Raw genomic sequence first — 17,851 nt, forward strand, 5'->3', positions numbered from 1 at the left:
TCTATGAAGTGGGTCCTACTGTACTTTCTGGAAAAATATTGCACTTCACACAGGTCGTGCCTCCTACACATAATTGGGCCACTTTTACCTTTAATCCTAAAAAGCAATTTGTAAATCCCATATTAAGAGGCATAGGGCGGAATTTTTTTGAGATCAAGGCCATTGATCTTGTAGAACATCATGAATAGACCCAAATGGTCTCGGTCCCATTCGATTGAACATCATGTGCGTAAGATAACTGACTAAATAAATCAACGGTGTAGATTCTCTCAATCCAGGCATGATGGATCAAGGGCATAGGATGATCAGATCAAGAATCTAAAAGAGATTTTCCATATTAGAAATGGGATATTTTGCAAACTTTAATTTAGGTCATTAATTCATATTGAAATATCTACAGTGCCAAGCACATATTTTTCATTATTTATTTCCCTTTAATAAATTGAATTTAATTAATTAAATCATAGTGAAAAATCTGCAGTGCCACACACTCTCCTAAATAGAATCTATTAAACCCTATCTACGACTGACAAAAAAAAAAGAAACTATTTCTCCTTGTTATAGTTTCATTCAACTAAGCCTGAGCTTCATCTCTGCTTGATTTAAGGAAACCCCACGAATATATAATCCATCTCCGTGTGGGTTAGTTTTTTTTATTAGGCCAAATAAGCATTTTTTTTCGTTTATAGACCCCTTTTTTATTTGACAGGCCTCTATTGGAAATGATGTTTTCACATCTCTTTTTTCCTACATTTTTACTTCTCTTCTGTGATTTATTTAGAATTGAAATAACCATATTTCTAACTCTCCTTAAAGAAAAGACAAAAAAATAAGCGTCAAAAGGGATCAAAGGTTTCATCAAACTCGGCATATCATCTCTATTCGTTTTTTTTTTGGTTTGAACATTAGTTTAAAATTGTTTCATCAATCCAAACATAATTGAAATTAAACTCATTTAAATTTTGTTCAACCAAAGTCAATCTGATATTTTTAGGCTAAATATTAGCTTCCAAACATGTTTTAGAATTGATCTTTGGCCTCCTAGAGAAGCAAGTTTTAAATTCACATGCTGATTAGTTTCCTGTTATCTGCTAGAGTTCCCTCTTTAATCGGATTCTCTACTCAAAGCTGTCCAATTTATGATATCATTAAAATTGGCTTCCTTGTCCATTTATTTCATTTTTTCAAGTTTTTTTTTCTTTTCTTTTCTGAATACCTAGTTTTTCGAGTTTCTATTACAATATTATTAAAATTTGGTTTCTTACCCATTTCTTTTAGTTTCTTGCTTGTACTTATTGAATTGAAATGGTTTTTTAATAAGATTCTCTACCCTGAGTCAGTTTTTTAATATATCATTAAATAAATGGGTTTTTTGACAAAAAAAAAATTGGATTCCTTAGTTGCCTTTTCCTATGAGTGTAGTCATAGGATTTTGATTGATTTCTGTCATAATCTTTGAAGAGAAAGACCTAAAGGTTCTCTATAATGAATTCTTGGAAAATTGTTAACATGATTGCATTTAGGCCTCAAAAAAAGAGTGGCAATATCAATGTTTTTGTTTCTTATTAAACCATGTTAACATTTTTTTGCTTATAGACTCCTTTGGAAACCAGTAACTATAATTAATGGTATAGTTAATGGATTTTTTTTTCTTATAGTTAATGGTTTCTAAAGAGTGTCAATATTAATAGGAATTGACACAAATACTCATTCAACTATAGTTGAATGGTGTTGCCTTTCTTCTATAATATAGTTTTTTTCTTAAATTAACAACTTATTTTTTTACTTTTAAAGTATTTAATTACATAATAAAATAAAAAAAAATATTTTAATATTATTCTAATTCTGTAATAATATATAATATTATTATAGAATAAAAATGGAATTCCTTTATAGAATAAAAGAACAATAATCTTTGGAAAATGATAAATGAACCCCTTTTCATCACTTGGGACACCTTAGTGTACTTTATCTATGACTGCAAAGAGGCAGTTGTACGTCACATGGTAGGATTGAAGGGACCTGATTGCCACCGTACAATGCACCTGGGTGTCCCAAGTAATGGAAAGGGGCGCATTTATCAATTCCCTAATCTTTGGGTAGTGATATTTGCACTACCATGTTTTAATAATTACACAAAATTAGCTTGTATTTCCTTTTCAATTGGCTCTAAAGAGCAATAACATTTGATAGTTATTTAAATAAAAAAGACAAGATTAATTATTGCAATTATCAAAACATGATAGTTCCAATATGAATACTTTAATATTTGATTTTCTTGCTTTTGTGTGTTTATCTCTCCTATGTATATTTTTTTTCCCGTGTATTCTATTTTGTTGGCAATTAAGATTATGAATTTTGATTATATCCCTCCCAAGCGAGCTTTGATCTGTGCTTTATTAGTTTGGATGGAATGGTTTAACAACTCTATGGTATTTATTGTCTATACTAGATGATTCTGTTAATTAGTGAATTTGTTTGGTTAGTGTGTTTATATTGACTGAATAGAGTTGAGATTAGACATACATCTAAAATTTTGTCCACACTGTGAGGCAATAGCTAAGTCCAGGTTATGACAAAATGCCCAAAAGATGATATCGATTACTCCCCTTTGGCCTTTAAACCCCCCTTTCAAATAATCAAATAGAAAATGCAGGTAACGCAAAGTTGAGACCAATTTTCAATCCAAAGTGAGGAATTGTTCAAATCAATTTTCAGCTAAGGATTCTGCAGGATGTGTTGGTCAAATCATGTCAGTCAAAATCTATGTAATCTGCTTAACCATATATAAACTTCATTGTTTTCATCAACATAAGTAGTTCCAACAATAATTTCCATTAGAACTGAGGTTTGTACAGGCTTTTGATAGATGAATTTTTTAGATTGCACTGCACATTTGTGGCTCCTCATATCTTATGCTTTTTTTGTATCATACATTTCAAAAATTGTATTAGCTCCATACTTGTCTTTGTTGTTTAAAGATTATTATTAAATTCATATGTCGATCGGAATAGTTCATTAAGACGCCGCACGTGCGGTCTTTTTACTAGTATATATGTAAAACAGAATCCTGGATGAAGTGGGTGCGCCACGTGGCACCCCTCCTCAAAAAACGTAAAACTCTCTCGATAAGCTGATATATTTGAATTGTAGAAAAATCTCACCATATCCCACGTTTTTAGCAAAGTTGTTTCTATTACTCAATATCCCACGTTTTAGCAAAATTGTTTCTCTCCCATTCAACGTTTATATTTGCTTTTAGAGTCTTTTTGTTTGATGGATTACTAAAAAACTGGTGGATAGCAATTGTTTAGAGTTTTTATTAATTAGGACCCCTCCTAGATAAATGATAAAGAGTTTGTAGTTAGCATGATAGGTAGGATTGATTTAATTGGTTGATTTTACCTACTCAACCGATCTACTTGATGTAAGATTTACCCAGTGCATCGCACGGGTTTGCAACTAGTCAATATATAATAGCTTAACAACTACCGTCTATGAAAAAAAACACAACTTTGTGGACTCTTCATATCCTAATTGCATATGGATTGAACTTCCTACTCATAACACCTGGACTCTATCTAGATAACTTAATTTCCTATCAAGTAATACCTCTACTCTAATAACACTAGCAAAACAAGGACTCTAAACAAGTCCACACGATGACTCTCTCAATTATTCTAGAAAACTATAGATAAAGATAAAATCAGCTTCGTGGGGCCCATTAGGTTTGAATTAATAATTCCAACATGCCCCCTTAATTCAAACTATGTGAATGATTGCACTTTCATCATATGACAAAAATTTTTAAACTTCTCTTCTGCCAAAGCTTTAGTGAAAGTATCTACCACTTGATCTTCTGTGTTGCAATGCTTTAGGCCCACTTCTCCTTTGGCCGTGACTTCTCGAATGAAATGATGACGAATCTCAATGTGCTTCGTCCTCCCTTGATGAATCGGATTATTTGTTAAGGCAATTGTGGATTTGTTGTCGCAAAATATCCACATAGGTCTGCTTTGTTCGTCCTTCAAATCACGCAAAATCCTTCGTAGCCAAATTGCTTGACAAGTTGTAGTTGTACCTGAATATACTCGGCTTCTGTGCTTGAGAGCGCAGTAGTAAGTTGCTTCTTGGATGCCTGAGCTATGACACCCGATCCAAGGCTAAAACAATAGCCCATTGTACTTTTTCGATCATTAATGAAACCTGCACAATCACTATCAGAAAAATAAATTAATTTATTGTTAGTAACTTTTGAGTACACAACACCAAAATTGATTGTGCCTTCGATGTATCTCATAATTCTCTTTGCTGCCCCAAGATGATGCTTACTTGGACTATGCATAAACTTGGAAATAATGCTAACTGCAAGCATAATATTTAGCTTTGTGTGAGTTAGATAAATCAAACCACCAACAATGCTTCTAAAATTCTTCTCATCTGCCTTCTCAATCCCATCTTGTAAAGTAAGCGTCTCATTAGTTTTCATAGGTGTTTTTGCAGGTGCATAATTTGTCATACCAATTTTTTTCAACAAATCCAAAGCATACTTTTTCTGACATATGAAAATTCCATTAGATCCTTGAATTACTTCAATTCTAAGAAAATAATGCAATAGACCCAAATCTGACATTTTAAAAATTTTCAACATGCTCTCTTTAAATTCCTTAACCATATTAAGAGAACTCCCAGTGTATATCATATCATCCACATATAAGCAAACAACTAGGATATTATCACCATGAATTTTAACATAAAGTGTTGGTTCACTAGCACTCTTTTGAAATGAGCTTTCAAGAAAATACCAGTCAATTTTATTATACCATGCTCGTGGCGCTTGTTTAAGCTCATAGAGTGCCTACTTCAATTTGTACACTTTATGCTCCATGCCTTTAATTTTAAAACCTTGGTTGTCCACATACACTTCTTCCTTAAGTTCTCCATTTAGAAGGCTGATTTCACATCAAGCTGAAAAACTTGCCAATTCTTTTGAGATGCTAAAGCGAAAACAGTTTTAATAGTATCCATTCTAGTAGCAGGTGCAAATGTTTCAAAGTAATCAATACCTGGCTTTTGAGCATAACCTTTTGCAACTAACCGAGCTTTGTGTCTTTGGAGAGAACCATCGGGATTGAATTTTGACTTGTAGATCCACTTAAGTCCAATTGCTTCTTTGTTTGGAGGTAAATCCACCATTGTCCAAGTGTTGTTCTTTGTAATTGCATCAATCTCTTCCTTCATTGCTTCACACCATTCTTTCATTTTCACTGCATCAACAAAACTAGAAGGCTCCATTGCAAAATAGGCAAACTCACATCAATCATATGTCAACAAGATCCTCATTCTAGTGGGAGTGAAATCACCAGATGAACTTGGTGACTCATTAGGATTTGGTAAACAAATCTCAAGTGAAGGTGTTTCACTTGTTGTGTTTTCATTTAGAACACATAAGGGGGCTTCCATATCAGTTTTTCAATTCCAAGCGTCTTTTTCATTAAAAATAACATCACGACTTATGATCGATTTTTTGAAAATATGATCATAAAGCCGGTACTCTTTTGTCTCCCCACTATAGCCAATAAAAATACGCTTTCTACTTTTATCATCTAACTTTTGGCTTTTTTCAGATGGAACAAAAGCATAGGCTATAGAACTAAAAAATTTAAAATGACTTACATTGGGTTTTCTTCCACTCCAAGCCTCTATGAAGTTTTTCCTTGAACTGCTTTTGTAGGAGCTCGATTGCATAAGTATACCGCCGTGGCTACTGCTTCAGTCCAATAATCATTAGGCAACCTTTTGTCTTTTAGCATGCTCCTTGCCACCTCAACAAATGTTCTATTTTTCGCTCTGAGACTCCATTCTGTTGTGGGGTATAGCTCGCCGTCAACTGTCTTTTGATCCCACTTTCTTTGCAGAAATCCTGAAATTCTTTGAAAATAAATTCAACACCACAGTCAGTATGAAGAGTAATAATAGAATGACCACTTTGGTTTTCGATAAGTGCCTTGAACTGTTTGAAGATAGAGAAAGCCTCATCTTTTTGCTTCAAAAAATAAACCCATGTCATTCTTGTATAATCATCAACAAATAGAATAAAGTATTTATTTCCCCTCAAGGATAAGGTTTGCATAGGGCCATAAATATCGGCATATACAAGCATCAAAGGCTTATATGCCCTCCAAGACTTACCACTTGGAAATTGCTCACAGTGGTGTTTTCCCAAAACACAAGCTTCACACACTTTTCCATCATATTTCAAAGAGAAAAACCAACAGTCTTATTCAATTTTTGCAATAAAGATAATCCACCAAAATTCAAATATAAAAACTAGTTTCATACTTTTCTTATCATAAAGTTTACATTCTCCTTCATCAAAGATAACACGGTGCCCATTTTTTATCAATTGACCCAAACTTAGCAAGTTTTGAGCCAACCCAGGAACATACATAACATCTTGAATTTGTTTCTTGCCAGCCAGTGTAGAAACCACGATAGGACCAATACCATGGGCATTAACATGATTATTATCACCCATTCTTACTTGTGGTTTGACGTTTCATTTATTTTAAGAAAATAATCCTTATTCCCGGTCATGTGGTTACTATAACCACTATCTAAATACCATATTTCATCATTCAATTCAACATTGACCGTTAGACATGACAAAAATACATTATCTTCTTTTTCAACTTTTTCATCACTTTTCTCTTCATGATAATTTGCTTGTTCCCTAGCCTTTTGATGACAATTTTTTTCAATATAACCATATTTTTTGCAATAAAAACATTGTGGTAAATCTCTATTTTGATTTCCACTATCCTTATACCAACAATCTTTATCAGCAAGGTTTGATTTCTTGCAAAAAGAACAAAATAATAAAGTAGATTCATGGTTACCTCAACTTTTATTTCTTTGATAACCATCGAATTGGCCTCTACTTCTTCCTCTTCCGCGGAATCCACCACCTCCACGGCCTTTTCCTCCTCTGAAACCTTTATTTGAATCATCTAATTTTTTCTTCGAATCCACTTTTGATTGAAACGCTTGTTCTAGTGGATTTTCTGTAGTCCTATTCAATCTTTGCTCATGTGCTTACAAAGAACCCATTCATTCATTCATAGAATATGTAGATAAATCTTTAGACTCTTCTATGGCAGCAACAACATGATCAAATTTATTTGGAAGACTCCTTAACACTGTTCAACAATTTTTTGATCATCTAACTTTTCTCCATAAGTTCTTATTTGATTTACAATAGAATTAACTGTAGAGAAAAACACTTGAATTGATTCAGAATTTTTCATATCCAAATTCTCAAAATCACGATGAAGGGTTTGTAACTTAACAGAGATTACCTTCGTAATACCTTGATATTTTTCTTGAAGCAAATCTCATGCTTCTTTTGATGTAGTTGCAGCCATGATCCTTGGAAATATTGGTTCATCCATAGCTTGTTGGATGAGGAAAAGAGTCATTGCATCTTTCATTTTACTTTCCTTTAATTCGTTTTTTTGTGCCGTGGACAATCTTTCCACTTCTGCAAAATTTTCATAACCATTATCTACCAATTCCCGTAATTCATAAGACATAAATAACGTTTTCATCTTAATTCACCAAAATTTAAAATTTTCACCTTTAAATAAAGGAACACTTTGCTGAAAATTTGAAGAATTTGTATTACCTGCCATGTTGCGAACTTATTAAACCCTTGCCGGTGTTTTCTGAATTCGCCTAGGCTTTTCTACTCTATGAAAATCCCAAGACTTTCTGCTCCACTTTGTAGAATATGAGGAACATAAAATACTAAAAAATAATAAAGAGAATAATAGAAGAAGCTTTTTTATTGAAGGGAATGAATGTTACTGTTTTCTTTTTCTCCCATATTCTCAGTCAACAGCACACATCAATATATAATAGCTTAACAACTACCGCAACTTTGTGGACTCTTCCAATCCTAATTGCATATGGATTCAACTTCCTACTCATAACACCCGGACTCTATCTAGATAACTTAATTTCCTATCAAGTAGCTAGTATCTCTACTCTAATAAGACTAGCAAAACAAGGACTGTAAACAAGTCCACACGATGACTCTCTCAATTATTCTAGAAAACTGTAGATAAAGATAAAATCAGCGTCATCGGCCAGATCCCGGTAGCCGTGGGCGACCTATCTCACCTCAAAACTCTATTCTTCCACCATCTCCCCCATCTCACCGGCACGATCCCTCCCGCGATTGGAAAACTCAATAACCTCCAGCTGCTCCAGCTCACCTCCAACAGTCTCTCCGGATCCATTCCTGAATTTCTCGGGACTCTCCAACCTCTCAATGTCCTCGTACTCTCGTCCAACAAATTCTCAGGCACTATTCCGTCTATACTCGCGAATCTCACCAACCTCAATGCTATCTGGCTCGACCACAACCAGCTGACCGGGAATATACCGGAATCTTTCGGGGGACTCCAAGGCAGCGTACCTGAACTCCACCTCGACCACAATCAGTTCTCCGGTTTAATACCTGCATCTCTCGGTAACATAGATTTCTCCGTGATCGATTTCTCATGGAATAAACTGCAAGGGGACGCTTCAATGCTTTTTAGCGCCAAGAAATCCACAGAGATAATCGATATCTCGCATAATCTTTTCGATTTCGATTTCTCGAATGTGATGTTTCCCCAGACATTAACGAACTTGGATATCTCGCATAACAAGATCCGAGGGAATATTCCATCGACCATGACCGGCTTACAGGATCTGCAGTTTTTGAACGTGAGCTACAATCAGCTGTGTGGGCAGATTCCTCAGGGCGGGAAGTTGCAGAGTTTCGATTCCTTTTCGTATTTTCATAACAGTTGCCTTTGTGGGGCCCCTCTCAACGTCACGTGCAAAAAATGAGGCGGGTTCTGCATGCGTATTGATTATAAGCACTTATTATTGCTCAAATAAGCCAGCTATAATATAAGGCAAATTCTTAATAATCCATATAGGGAAATCCTATAAAAAAAACTACTTTGGGCATTGATAAATCGACCCCCATATATCTTAAATCGACTCCCTATGTGTCTTTTTCTCTCCTCTGGGTTAGAGAGAGAAAGAGGAGAGAGGTAGACACATGGGGTCGATTTAAGATATACGGGGTCAATTTATCACTTCCCAAAACTTTCCTATGTATCTTTTTCCGACCGCCTTACACGTTGCATGTTTGATGTTTAGATGATTGGCTTCGATCTGGTATGCTGCCACATGTTACCATATTGTCTTTGTTAAATCAATGGTGATATCATATCACATAAAACTCCTAGTTTGGATCGGATTTTGAGAATGGATCAAATCCAGAACAAACATGGCCTTAAAATTGAGTCTGATAATCTGTTTTGGAACCAATCAATTCTCAAAAATAAAAATCCAAAACAATCAGGCCTTAGCTTGCTACTGGGACAATATTAGATAGCCATTCTTATTAGACTCGTGATTCTCGGTGTTATCTTGTTAAGGATAACACCCAAGATAACAACTATCCATCTATGTTATATAAACTGCCTAGTGTTGCAAATCCGACGATATCAGGGAGACTTTTTGTTGTATTGTAACTATATACACCATCTAGTTGATGTAACTGCAATGAATTTATTATATGTAACTTCAATAGTATTTAATCACTACAAATATGAAATCAATGTTAAAAGTAAGTTAATTAATGCATATCATTGTAAAAGAGTTAGGGGTCGTTTGGATACGCGGATTTTAGAATCTTAGATTTCCTCAAAATTGTACATGGAAGAGAAAGAGACCAGCCGTCATTTTCTGATTTTTCGTCCCTCTTTCCGATAGCAAGAGAGTAAGAGATTGTCCCATTTTTTCAGGTTTTAGAAATCTCAGGATGTGGGAAATTGCACCATTTCGATTCCTTTTCGTATTTTCATAACAGTTGCCTTTGTGGGGCTCCTCTCAAAGTGACGTGCAAAAAATGAGCCGGCTTCTGCATGTATTCATTATAAGCACGTATTGTTGCTCAAATAAGCCAGCTATAATTATAAGGCAAATCTATAATAATTAGGGGTATCCTATTAAAAAACTTTCCAATGTATCCTTTTTGGACCGCTTTACACGGTGCACTTCTAGGTGATTGGCTTCGATCTGGAATGCGGGCACAACATGTTACAATATTGTCTTTGTTAAATCAACGGTGATATGATATAACATAAAACTCCTTGTTTGAAACGGATTTTGAGAATGGGTCGTAAGTCCAATACTGGTTACCACTCAAAATTATTATGTATAGACCCTGTTTGTTTTGGATTTTGAGAAGTGATTGAGTCTAAAACTGATTGTTGGACTGAAATAATCGATTTTGGTTTCACGATCGTTTCTCAAAATCCAGCTTGCTACTGGGAAAATATTGGATATAGTCATTCTAAATATGAAATCAATGTTAAGAGTAAGTTAATTTATGCATATTAATGTAAAATAGTTAGTATGCAGAAAGAGATCGTTTAGATTAAAGGTAACATGTAATTTTGTGCCCTGCCAAAGGACATGTATGTGAAATCATGACCTTGGATCTTATAGAACATCGTGAGCCTATTTACATGGCCATAAATCTTATATGGAAGAACAACCCATGTGTAAGATAAAGGACTACAAAAAATCAAGGGGGAGGCATTCGTTTCTTGTTCTATCGTGATATACTACAAATTTAAAGGAAAAAAATTATCCTACTAATAATACTTCAGGAGATGTTATCGGCCTCCCACTTTTCATTAAATCATAATGACACTCTTTTGCCTGATTTAGACATGGATTAAAGACTATTGGGAGGCCTCCGAATTCTTAAATTTTCAACTGGTGGAACTAAAAACATAGGTGGCTGAAAAGTAGATCCAAAATATTTAGAACCACAATGCTGAATATGAGGAAAGACACAATCCACTATTTAGATCCAAAATAGTACAAGGTTATTTCCACCGGAAAAATCCACCAATAAAACCCTTCTCTCCAACCTTCTATGCAACCACAAAGCAACCCTCAAATCTCTACACCGACTATGAGAAAAACCCCTTTGAGAAACCCTTAAATACAGTGCTTCTCTTGCGAAGAAGAAAAACTTTGTTAAGAAGAAGAACCTTGCTTTTGCTTCACCACAAAAGCTCTGCTAAAACCCCAGGAGAAAACTCATCTTGCTTGCCCTAGCTTTCTCATCAAGAGGAAGAACTTTGCTTTTGCTTCATCACAAAGCCCTCTTAGGACCCCCAAGAGAAAACCCTATTTTCTTGAGGTAACATTTTCTCTTCTTCTTCAAAACCCTCTCTTTCATATACAATCCCTATATATAAGTAGAGAGAAACTGCATCCCACTTAAAAGGGCCAAGTTGGACCCACTCCATGAATGAAATAGAACTGGTGATTTTGTATCACCTACTCAAGAGAGAGAGATCTTGGTTTTGCGAGCATGCTTAGAGACGCGTGTTAAATCAGTGGATGCATGTTAAATCGGAAGGGAAGTTAGGGAGACCCGTGTTAAATTGCGGGGGAGGAGAGAAATGTGGTGAGGAGGGGGGAGGGGAGAACGGCTCTGCTCTCTATTGCGACCAAAAAATCTATTGCATAGTATAAAGGCATTTAAAAGCATATAAGTATGGAAAAATCTATTGCATAGTATAAAGGCATTTAAAAGCATATAAGTAAGGGCTTGATGGTAAATGTGCAAGAGGGAGAAAAAGGGAGAAAAAATCCGTGAGAAATCTAAAAAATCCCGATTTTGTGTCTCTGTATATTATAATAGGTAATGTAATTGCCTATTGTGGATCCACCAAATCAATGGTCTCAATTATATAAAGGGCAAACCCATCAAAAAAAAATTATATATGGGCAACTTATGACCTAAATTTGATAATTAAAATCACATCTTAATTAATTTTGATCGTGAACTGATGATAATCTAGTCATAAAATCTCATATATTATGCATCAATCATGTTATACAGCACGTAAGGATGTAGGCAAAACTACCAAGAACGTGCATCATGGAACAACTCTTTTATTCATCTTTTATTTTTGTCATCTTATGTATATACGACGCTTTAGGCATCAAATCTTATTCATTTGGATTGATTTTGGTATCATTAGAAAGGTTTTTCTAATCCTATCCGACGGAGCATTAAAAGGCAACCCGGGAAAATCCGGGTGTGGAAGAGTAATCAGAGATCATAATGCAAAAATCATCCTCGCATTTTCCCTATACTAAGAGATCGGATCCAACATGGTGGCCAAATCTCGTGCTCTGTTGGATGGTCTTAGATGCTGCTCGGCATTTAAAGTGCCCAAGATAATGGTTGAATCGGACAGTAAAGTTTTAATTGACCTCATCCTCAGAAAAAGGCCAAATCCCCTGGGCCATCCAATACCTCTGGAAAGAGATTCAAGATCTTCTTGATATCCTCTCCCCTAGCTGCCAACACCAATATCGAGAAGGCAATTCTGTAGCTGACTCCCTCGCCAACTTCGGATGCTCCTCTAAGAACAACCTCTTCTACACCTCCTGGGCAAATTTGCCTCGCCATTCCAGAGGGGCTGCTAGATCTGATGCTGCCGGCCTCCCTAATATCAGACCTTCCACCAAGGTATGCAGAAGAATCCACTAGGATTTGTGCTCCCTGTAATTTGGTGCCTCGGGCTGCTTTTTTGCCCCTCCCCCCTAGCCCAATTTTGGTTATTTGGTTGCTAGCATTTTCTATTTGTAATCCTACAGGCTAGTTGGCTCTGTCTCCTTTGTATTGACTGAGTCTTTTTATATATTCTTGGCAGTCCGCCCCGGGGCTGTTCAATTTCTGGGTTAAAAAAATAAATAGAGCTTTGGTTCTTTCACGTGGTTGAAGGAGCTTGGCTCCTTCACGTTTCATATTGGAGTTTTTCTCCGAAACCGTAGTATGGGGATTTTCAAACACCCACAAGTCGATATATTTGGTCCTTTGTGGTGTCCACCTTGTGTTGCTACTCTACAGCCTGCATAACATAGGACCTACAATTTCTTGTACATTGATACAAAGATCCATTAGCAGAGACTATCCCCTTTTGATGGATGGAAATGATAACAGCTAAGGGCACACATCGGATATGTGCTTGATAATTGAGACAGTTGATCTAATTAGGCCATCACAAGGAAACACAATGCATCTAGTTCCAATGCTAAACTGAGATCTCATTCGGAAGATTGTGGCATGTGCAAAATTGAGAATTTATATGTTGTGGGCCTCAGAAGTCTAGTATTTTTCAAAAAGCACATTGGTCCCACTTCATAGTGTTGGGGGTTCCACTTCGATCAAAAGCATATATCCCATGTAGGAGTAGTGAAATGGAAGTGGATTGGTTATAAGTGAATGACCACCCCCCTCAACGGCTAGCTTTTAAGGGTGAGTTCTAGCCAGGTCAGACCAATGGTCCAACACATAGGATGATCCAAGCCATTCTTCTTCTTCTTTTCTTTTTTTTTGAATGGTCACAAAATTATATATATATATATATATAAAAAGAGCCATACAAGAGGATTCAAGAATATCAATGGTCAGACCCAAAAAGGAAAACACAAAAAGGATGGATAAGAACCAACAAAATCAAACCCCTACATCCTCAAGGAAAAAGAAGTCAAACGTCTCCATACGATGATCCAGGCCATTCGTTTGTTGAGCCACAGCAAAAATAGGCTGTACAGCAAAAATCATCTCCTTACAATGACCGTAACACTCCAATCTATAGAGGTTTCTATAATGTGCAGTCCCTATGCAAATCAAAGGGTTAGGATCATCCTATGGAAATGATTTTTGTTATTTTCATTGTGGCCCAACAAATGAACAACTTGGATCATCCAATGAAGTGGGCCCACTGTACTTTATTAAAAATACTATAAAAAATTAACGTCCCAAAGACATCAAAACGTTCATCATACCAACATGCTTAATAAAGGGTCTAAAATCACCCATTTAGACTAACTGGCAAACAGGCGGGTTGGGTTACCCGCGGGTCATGCGGGTGTGGGTAAAAAATGACCCGCACTTAGGTGACCCGCACCCACTACGGGTGGGTTGGGTCAACCCAACAGGTAACCCTCAATTTTTTGCTAAAGAGTATATTTTTGGGCGGTGATAAATTCATCCCCTTCTATGTATGAATTCACTCATTAATTTTCAAAATGGACAGTAGAGCTCACACCATAGGATGACCCAAACCGTCCATTTGATGGGCCACAACGTAAATAGGTTGTGCCCCAAAAAAAAATTCCATAGGATGATCGCAACCGTCCGATCTATAGAAGTTTCCATAACGTGAGTGAGTCCCTCTTTAAATCGGAGGGTTAGAATCATCCTATGGTAATGAGTTTTTGGGCACAACCTATTTACGATGTGGCCCATCAAATGGACGGTTTGGGAGCTGTACTGTCCATTTTGAAAAATGGAGGGTGTATTCAATTTAATTCCACTTTTCCAGCCATTCAAACCAAAAAGAAAAAACGAATTGTGAGAACCCGTGGGTACTCATGGGTTCACCCGACCCAACCCCTGTTTTGGGGGGTTGGGTGCTCAAATGTCAACCTGTACAGCGGGTAGGTTGGGTCGACCCGGGGGCACGGGTCGACTTTGGCCAAGGGGAATGTCTGCAGATTTCTGATGGATTAAGACTTGAGAGTATGGCCAAGGGCAATATTGTCAGATTTCTAATAATGATTGTTTTGTTTTTTCTGAAAGACTTTTTTTTTTTGAAATGGCAATAATAATATATAGCAAATTTAGGAGGCCGAGATGGACCACCCATATCTACAATAGGAAGCAAGAAAGACACAGGAACGAAGAAAAAACAAAATACAGAGAAAACCCTTATCAGGGAGGAAGGTGGTCGAACCACAGAATAGAACCACCGGAGACACCACGCTTAGCTAGCGCATCCGCTTTTTCATTTGCTGATCTTCTAACATGTTGAAAGCCGATAGCGGACCCCGCAGTTAAGTCCTCAATCTCATCAAAAATGGAAAGAAATCTCCACGGAGGAGCCACATCACCTTTCAGCCAACGAATCACATTTAGCGAATCACCCTCAACAATGGTCTGATCCATCAACCTTCTATCAATATTCAAAATGCCACAATGTGCCGCCCTTACTTCCGCATCTGAGGAATCAGACACACCAATAGAGCCGTAGTATGCCCACATAACATCCCCCTTATCATTGTGACAAACCCCTCCCACTCCTGCCGGACCCGGATTGCCGGAACTTGCACCATCGAAATTAACCTTATACATGTTTTGAGCAGGGGGCTTCCACCTATGCAAAATAAGATCTCTGCGCTCAACACTAAAGCACACCTCCCGCCAACCTTCCCAAAGATCAAAAGCCGATACAAACCGAAAGGATGGGAGGCATCTCACCCAAGATATAACCAAGGTGATGATCTTCAAGTAAATCCAATGAGGATTCATGGCTTTCCCCTCAAAGACTCTAGAGTTCCTCTCCTTCCATATAGACCACCACGTAGCAAGTAAACAAAAATTCCACAAGGTTTTTCCTTTTTCCTTCCAAGGAACCCCTCCCCATTGGTGCAATAGCGACGGAATAGATTTTGGAAAAACCCAACAAATCCCAAATCGCATGAAGATGAAATGCCATATGAGCCTAGTGAACGAACAATGCATAAACAAGTGATCCACAGATTCCCCATCATGCAGACATAGTGGGCAATGATCAATAAGCCACATACCACGGTTTCTCAGAAAATTGATAGTTTGTATTCTATCACGACAAACAGTGTAATTATTCTTCAAAAACACTCTGATCTTATAACAGCGGACTTTGACTGATACCGGCGATGGAAATGATATCCTGGCTTTCTTTTTTCGATAAAAAAAATAGCTACTAGTTATTAAAACAATCGGATCAGATATTATTCTCCTTTACTAATCTAGAACTAGAATGATAACATCCGAATGAGTAACTTGGGGAGGTATTATCCCAACCGGATCAGTCTCTATCAAAAGATTTTTATTCACCAGTTATTATGCTCTTTCCACGTAAAATTTGCTTCATGCTGTAAAAATGGACGTAAAATAAAAATGAACATAAAACAAATTTTACGTCCATTTTTACGTTGAAAGAAACGGAGCTTCAAAACAACGATATTGACATATGGAATTCCACGTGGAAGGATATGAAGCAAGAAGAGGGGGCAAGACCCCATAGAAGGAAGTCCCATACGACTCTTAAACGTAATATAATAAAGCCCCTGATTTTTATATAATTCACGACCAACACCCAGTCAAATAAAGGAAGTCCCCACGACACTTAAACCTATAAATTATAATGAAGGCCACCTTTTTATATAAATGTGAAGACAGCTTCACACTTTAGAAATAGTAGGAAATCTTTAGTCTTAAAAAATACCTATACTTCAAAAGGCAAAGGCAGTTTGAATGTATTTACAACTACATCGTTACAAGAGATTTGATGGATATTAAATTGGCTGTCTCTAGATATAGTGGAAAATATGAGGAATTTTAAAAGAATAAAATGGTTACAAGGAAACTCGATTTGTAAAGTCTTACCCCATTCTAAAACATCTTATCTGGGGTGGGTACCAACCTGTTTCTTTCTTTTTTAAAATTGTGAAAAATTATTTCCTAGATTTTTCAAACTTGTTCCTTGAATTAGGAAACTTGTTCCTTTGAATTAGGAAACTTGTTTCATAATCATTTTAATAAATTCTTAAAAGATAAAACTTAAAATTTCGGAAAAAATGAAATTTCAACCGAAATTTCGACCAAAATTACAAAATTTCAGCCGAAATAAAATACCGTTCCGGTCATTAGACGTTTCAGTGTCGGTCTCGACCGAAACCCAAAATTTCAGTCTGAAATTTAAAACCATGCTTGTAACTATGTTTTTTCTTGTCAGTAAAATTTAAGGTGATGTCCCGAGGTCCTAGATAAATTCCAGGTTAAAATTTTTTTTACGGGGGTAAGGCTTTCTAAAATAAAAAAAATTTCCTAACATTATTTGCATATGTTTGTTTGTGCCTCGTAAAATTCAGGTGTAAAAAAGATGTAAATTCTCTATGATGTTTATCTGACACAACTATTACCTTTTTAAATGTGAAACTCGTCCATTTAATAGGAAATATATCAAACACTTGTATTTATCTATGGCAGGACCAATAAATGAATGGTTTATGTAAGTCAAGCGATATATTTGTCTTATTTTACTTGGGACAAGCCCCTCTAGTGTATTTATGACTCCTCTCTTACACTAGAGGGGGTTGTCCCAAGTAAAAAAGGAGCAAATATATAATTTCCCTTTATATTATAGAAGACCATCAAAACGTTACCGACACTAGCCATATAAAAATTTATTTTGTCAAAACATGGTTGAACTGATATTGTTAGATGATTGTTGACTGTATTGCTAGTTTGCTACTCGGTTTACCTTTGCCCATCCGGATTTACACGTCACCAATCATCTAACACTACAGACATATCACGTCCCTTTTTTAATTTTGTAAACATAGCTTCTCCTTGGTGGGTCCGTCACATGAAAGGTGATATTTTGGCATTAGGTAGACAGAACATGTTTTCAAAGAGCGAGTTAAAGCTCTTCCACTGTTTAATCTTTCTTTTTTAGGGTTTTTAATGTTGTTGTGATGGATAGTAGAATAGTTTTTTATGAAATTTTTAGTTGGATATTTGGCTATTTACCTGAAGTAGGGGTGGCTATTTACCTGAATTTTTGGAAAACAATTCGAAAACGGTACTCCGTTCAGAAGTTGAAAATGACTTAAAATGACAAGTTCATTTGACCATTTTTATCTAATT

At 36.2% G+C, this 17,851-nt stretch overlaps 1 protein-coding gene across 1 annotated transcript; it reads left to right on the plus strand.

Moving 5' to 3' along the window:
* The first annotated feature begins 7,328 nt into the window (after nucleotides 1-7,328).
* On the plus strand, nucleotides 7,329-8,898 carry LOC143859529 (polygalacturonase inhibitor-like). Its single transcript, XM_077370210.1, has 2 exons — nucleotides 7,329-7,335; nucleotides 8,123-8,898. Exons 1-2 carry the CDS (start codon nucleotides 7,329-7,331, stop codon nucleotides 8,896-8,898), a joined length of 783 nt encoding a protein of 260 aa, XP_077226325.1.
* Nucleotides 8,899-17,851: the final 8,953 nt, after the last annotated feature.

This window comes from Tasmannia lanceolata, unplaced genomic scaffold (assembly GCF_043159265.1).
Source record: "Tasmannia lanceolata isolate RefF3 unplaced genomic scaffold, GAP_Taslan_0.1 ptg000003l, whole genome shotgun sequence".
In the NCBI taxonomy this organism is placed as follows: domain Eukaryota; kingdom Viridiplantae; phylum Streptophyta; class Magnoliopsida; order Canellales; family Winteraceae; genus Tasmannia; species Tasmannia lanceolata.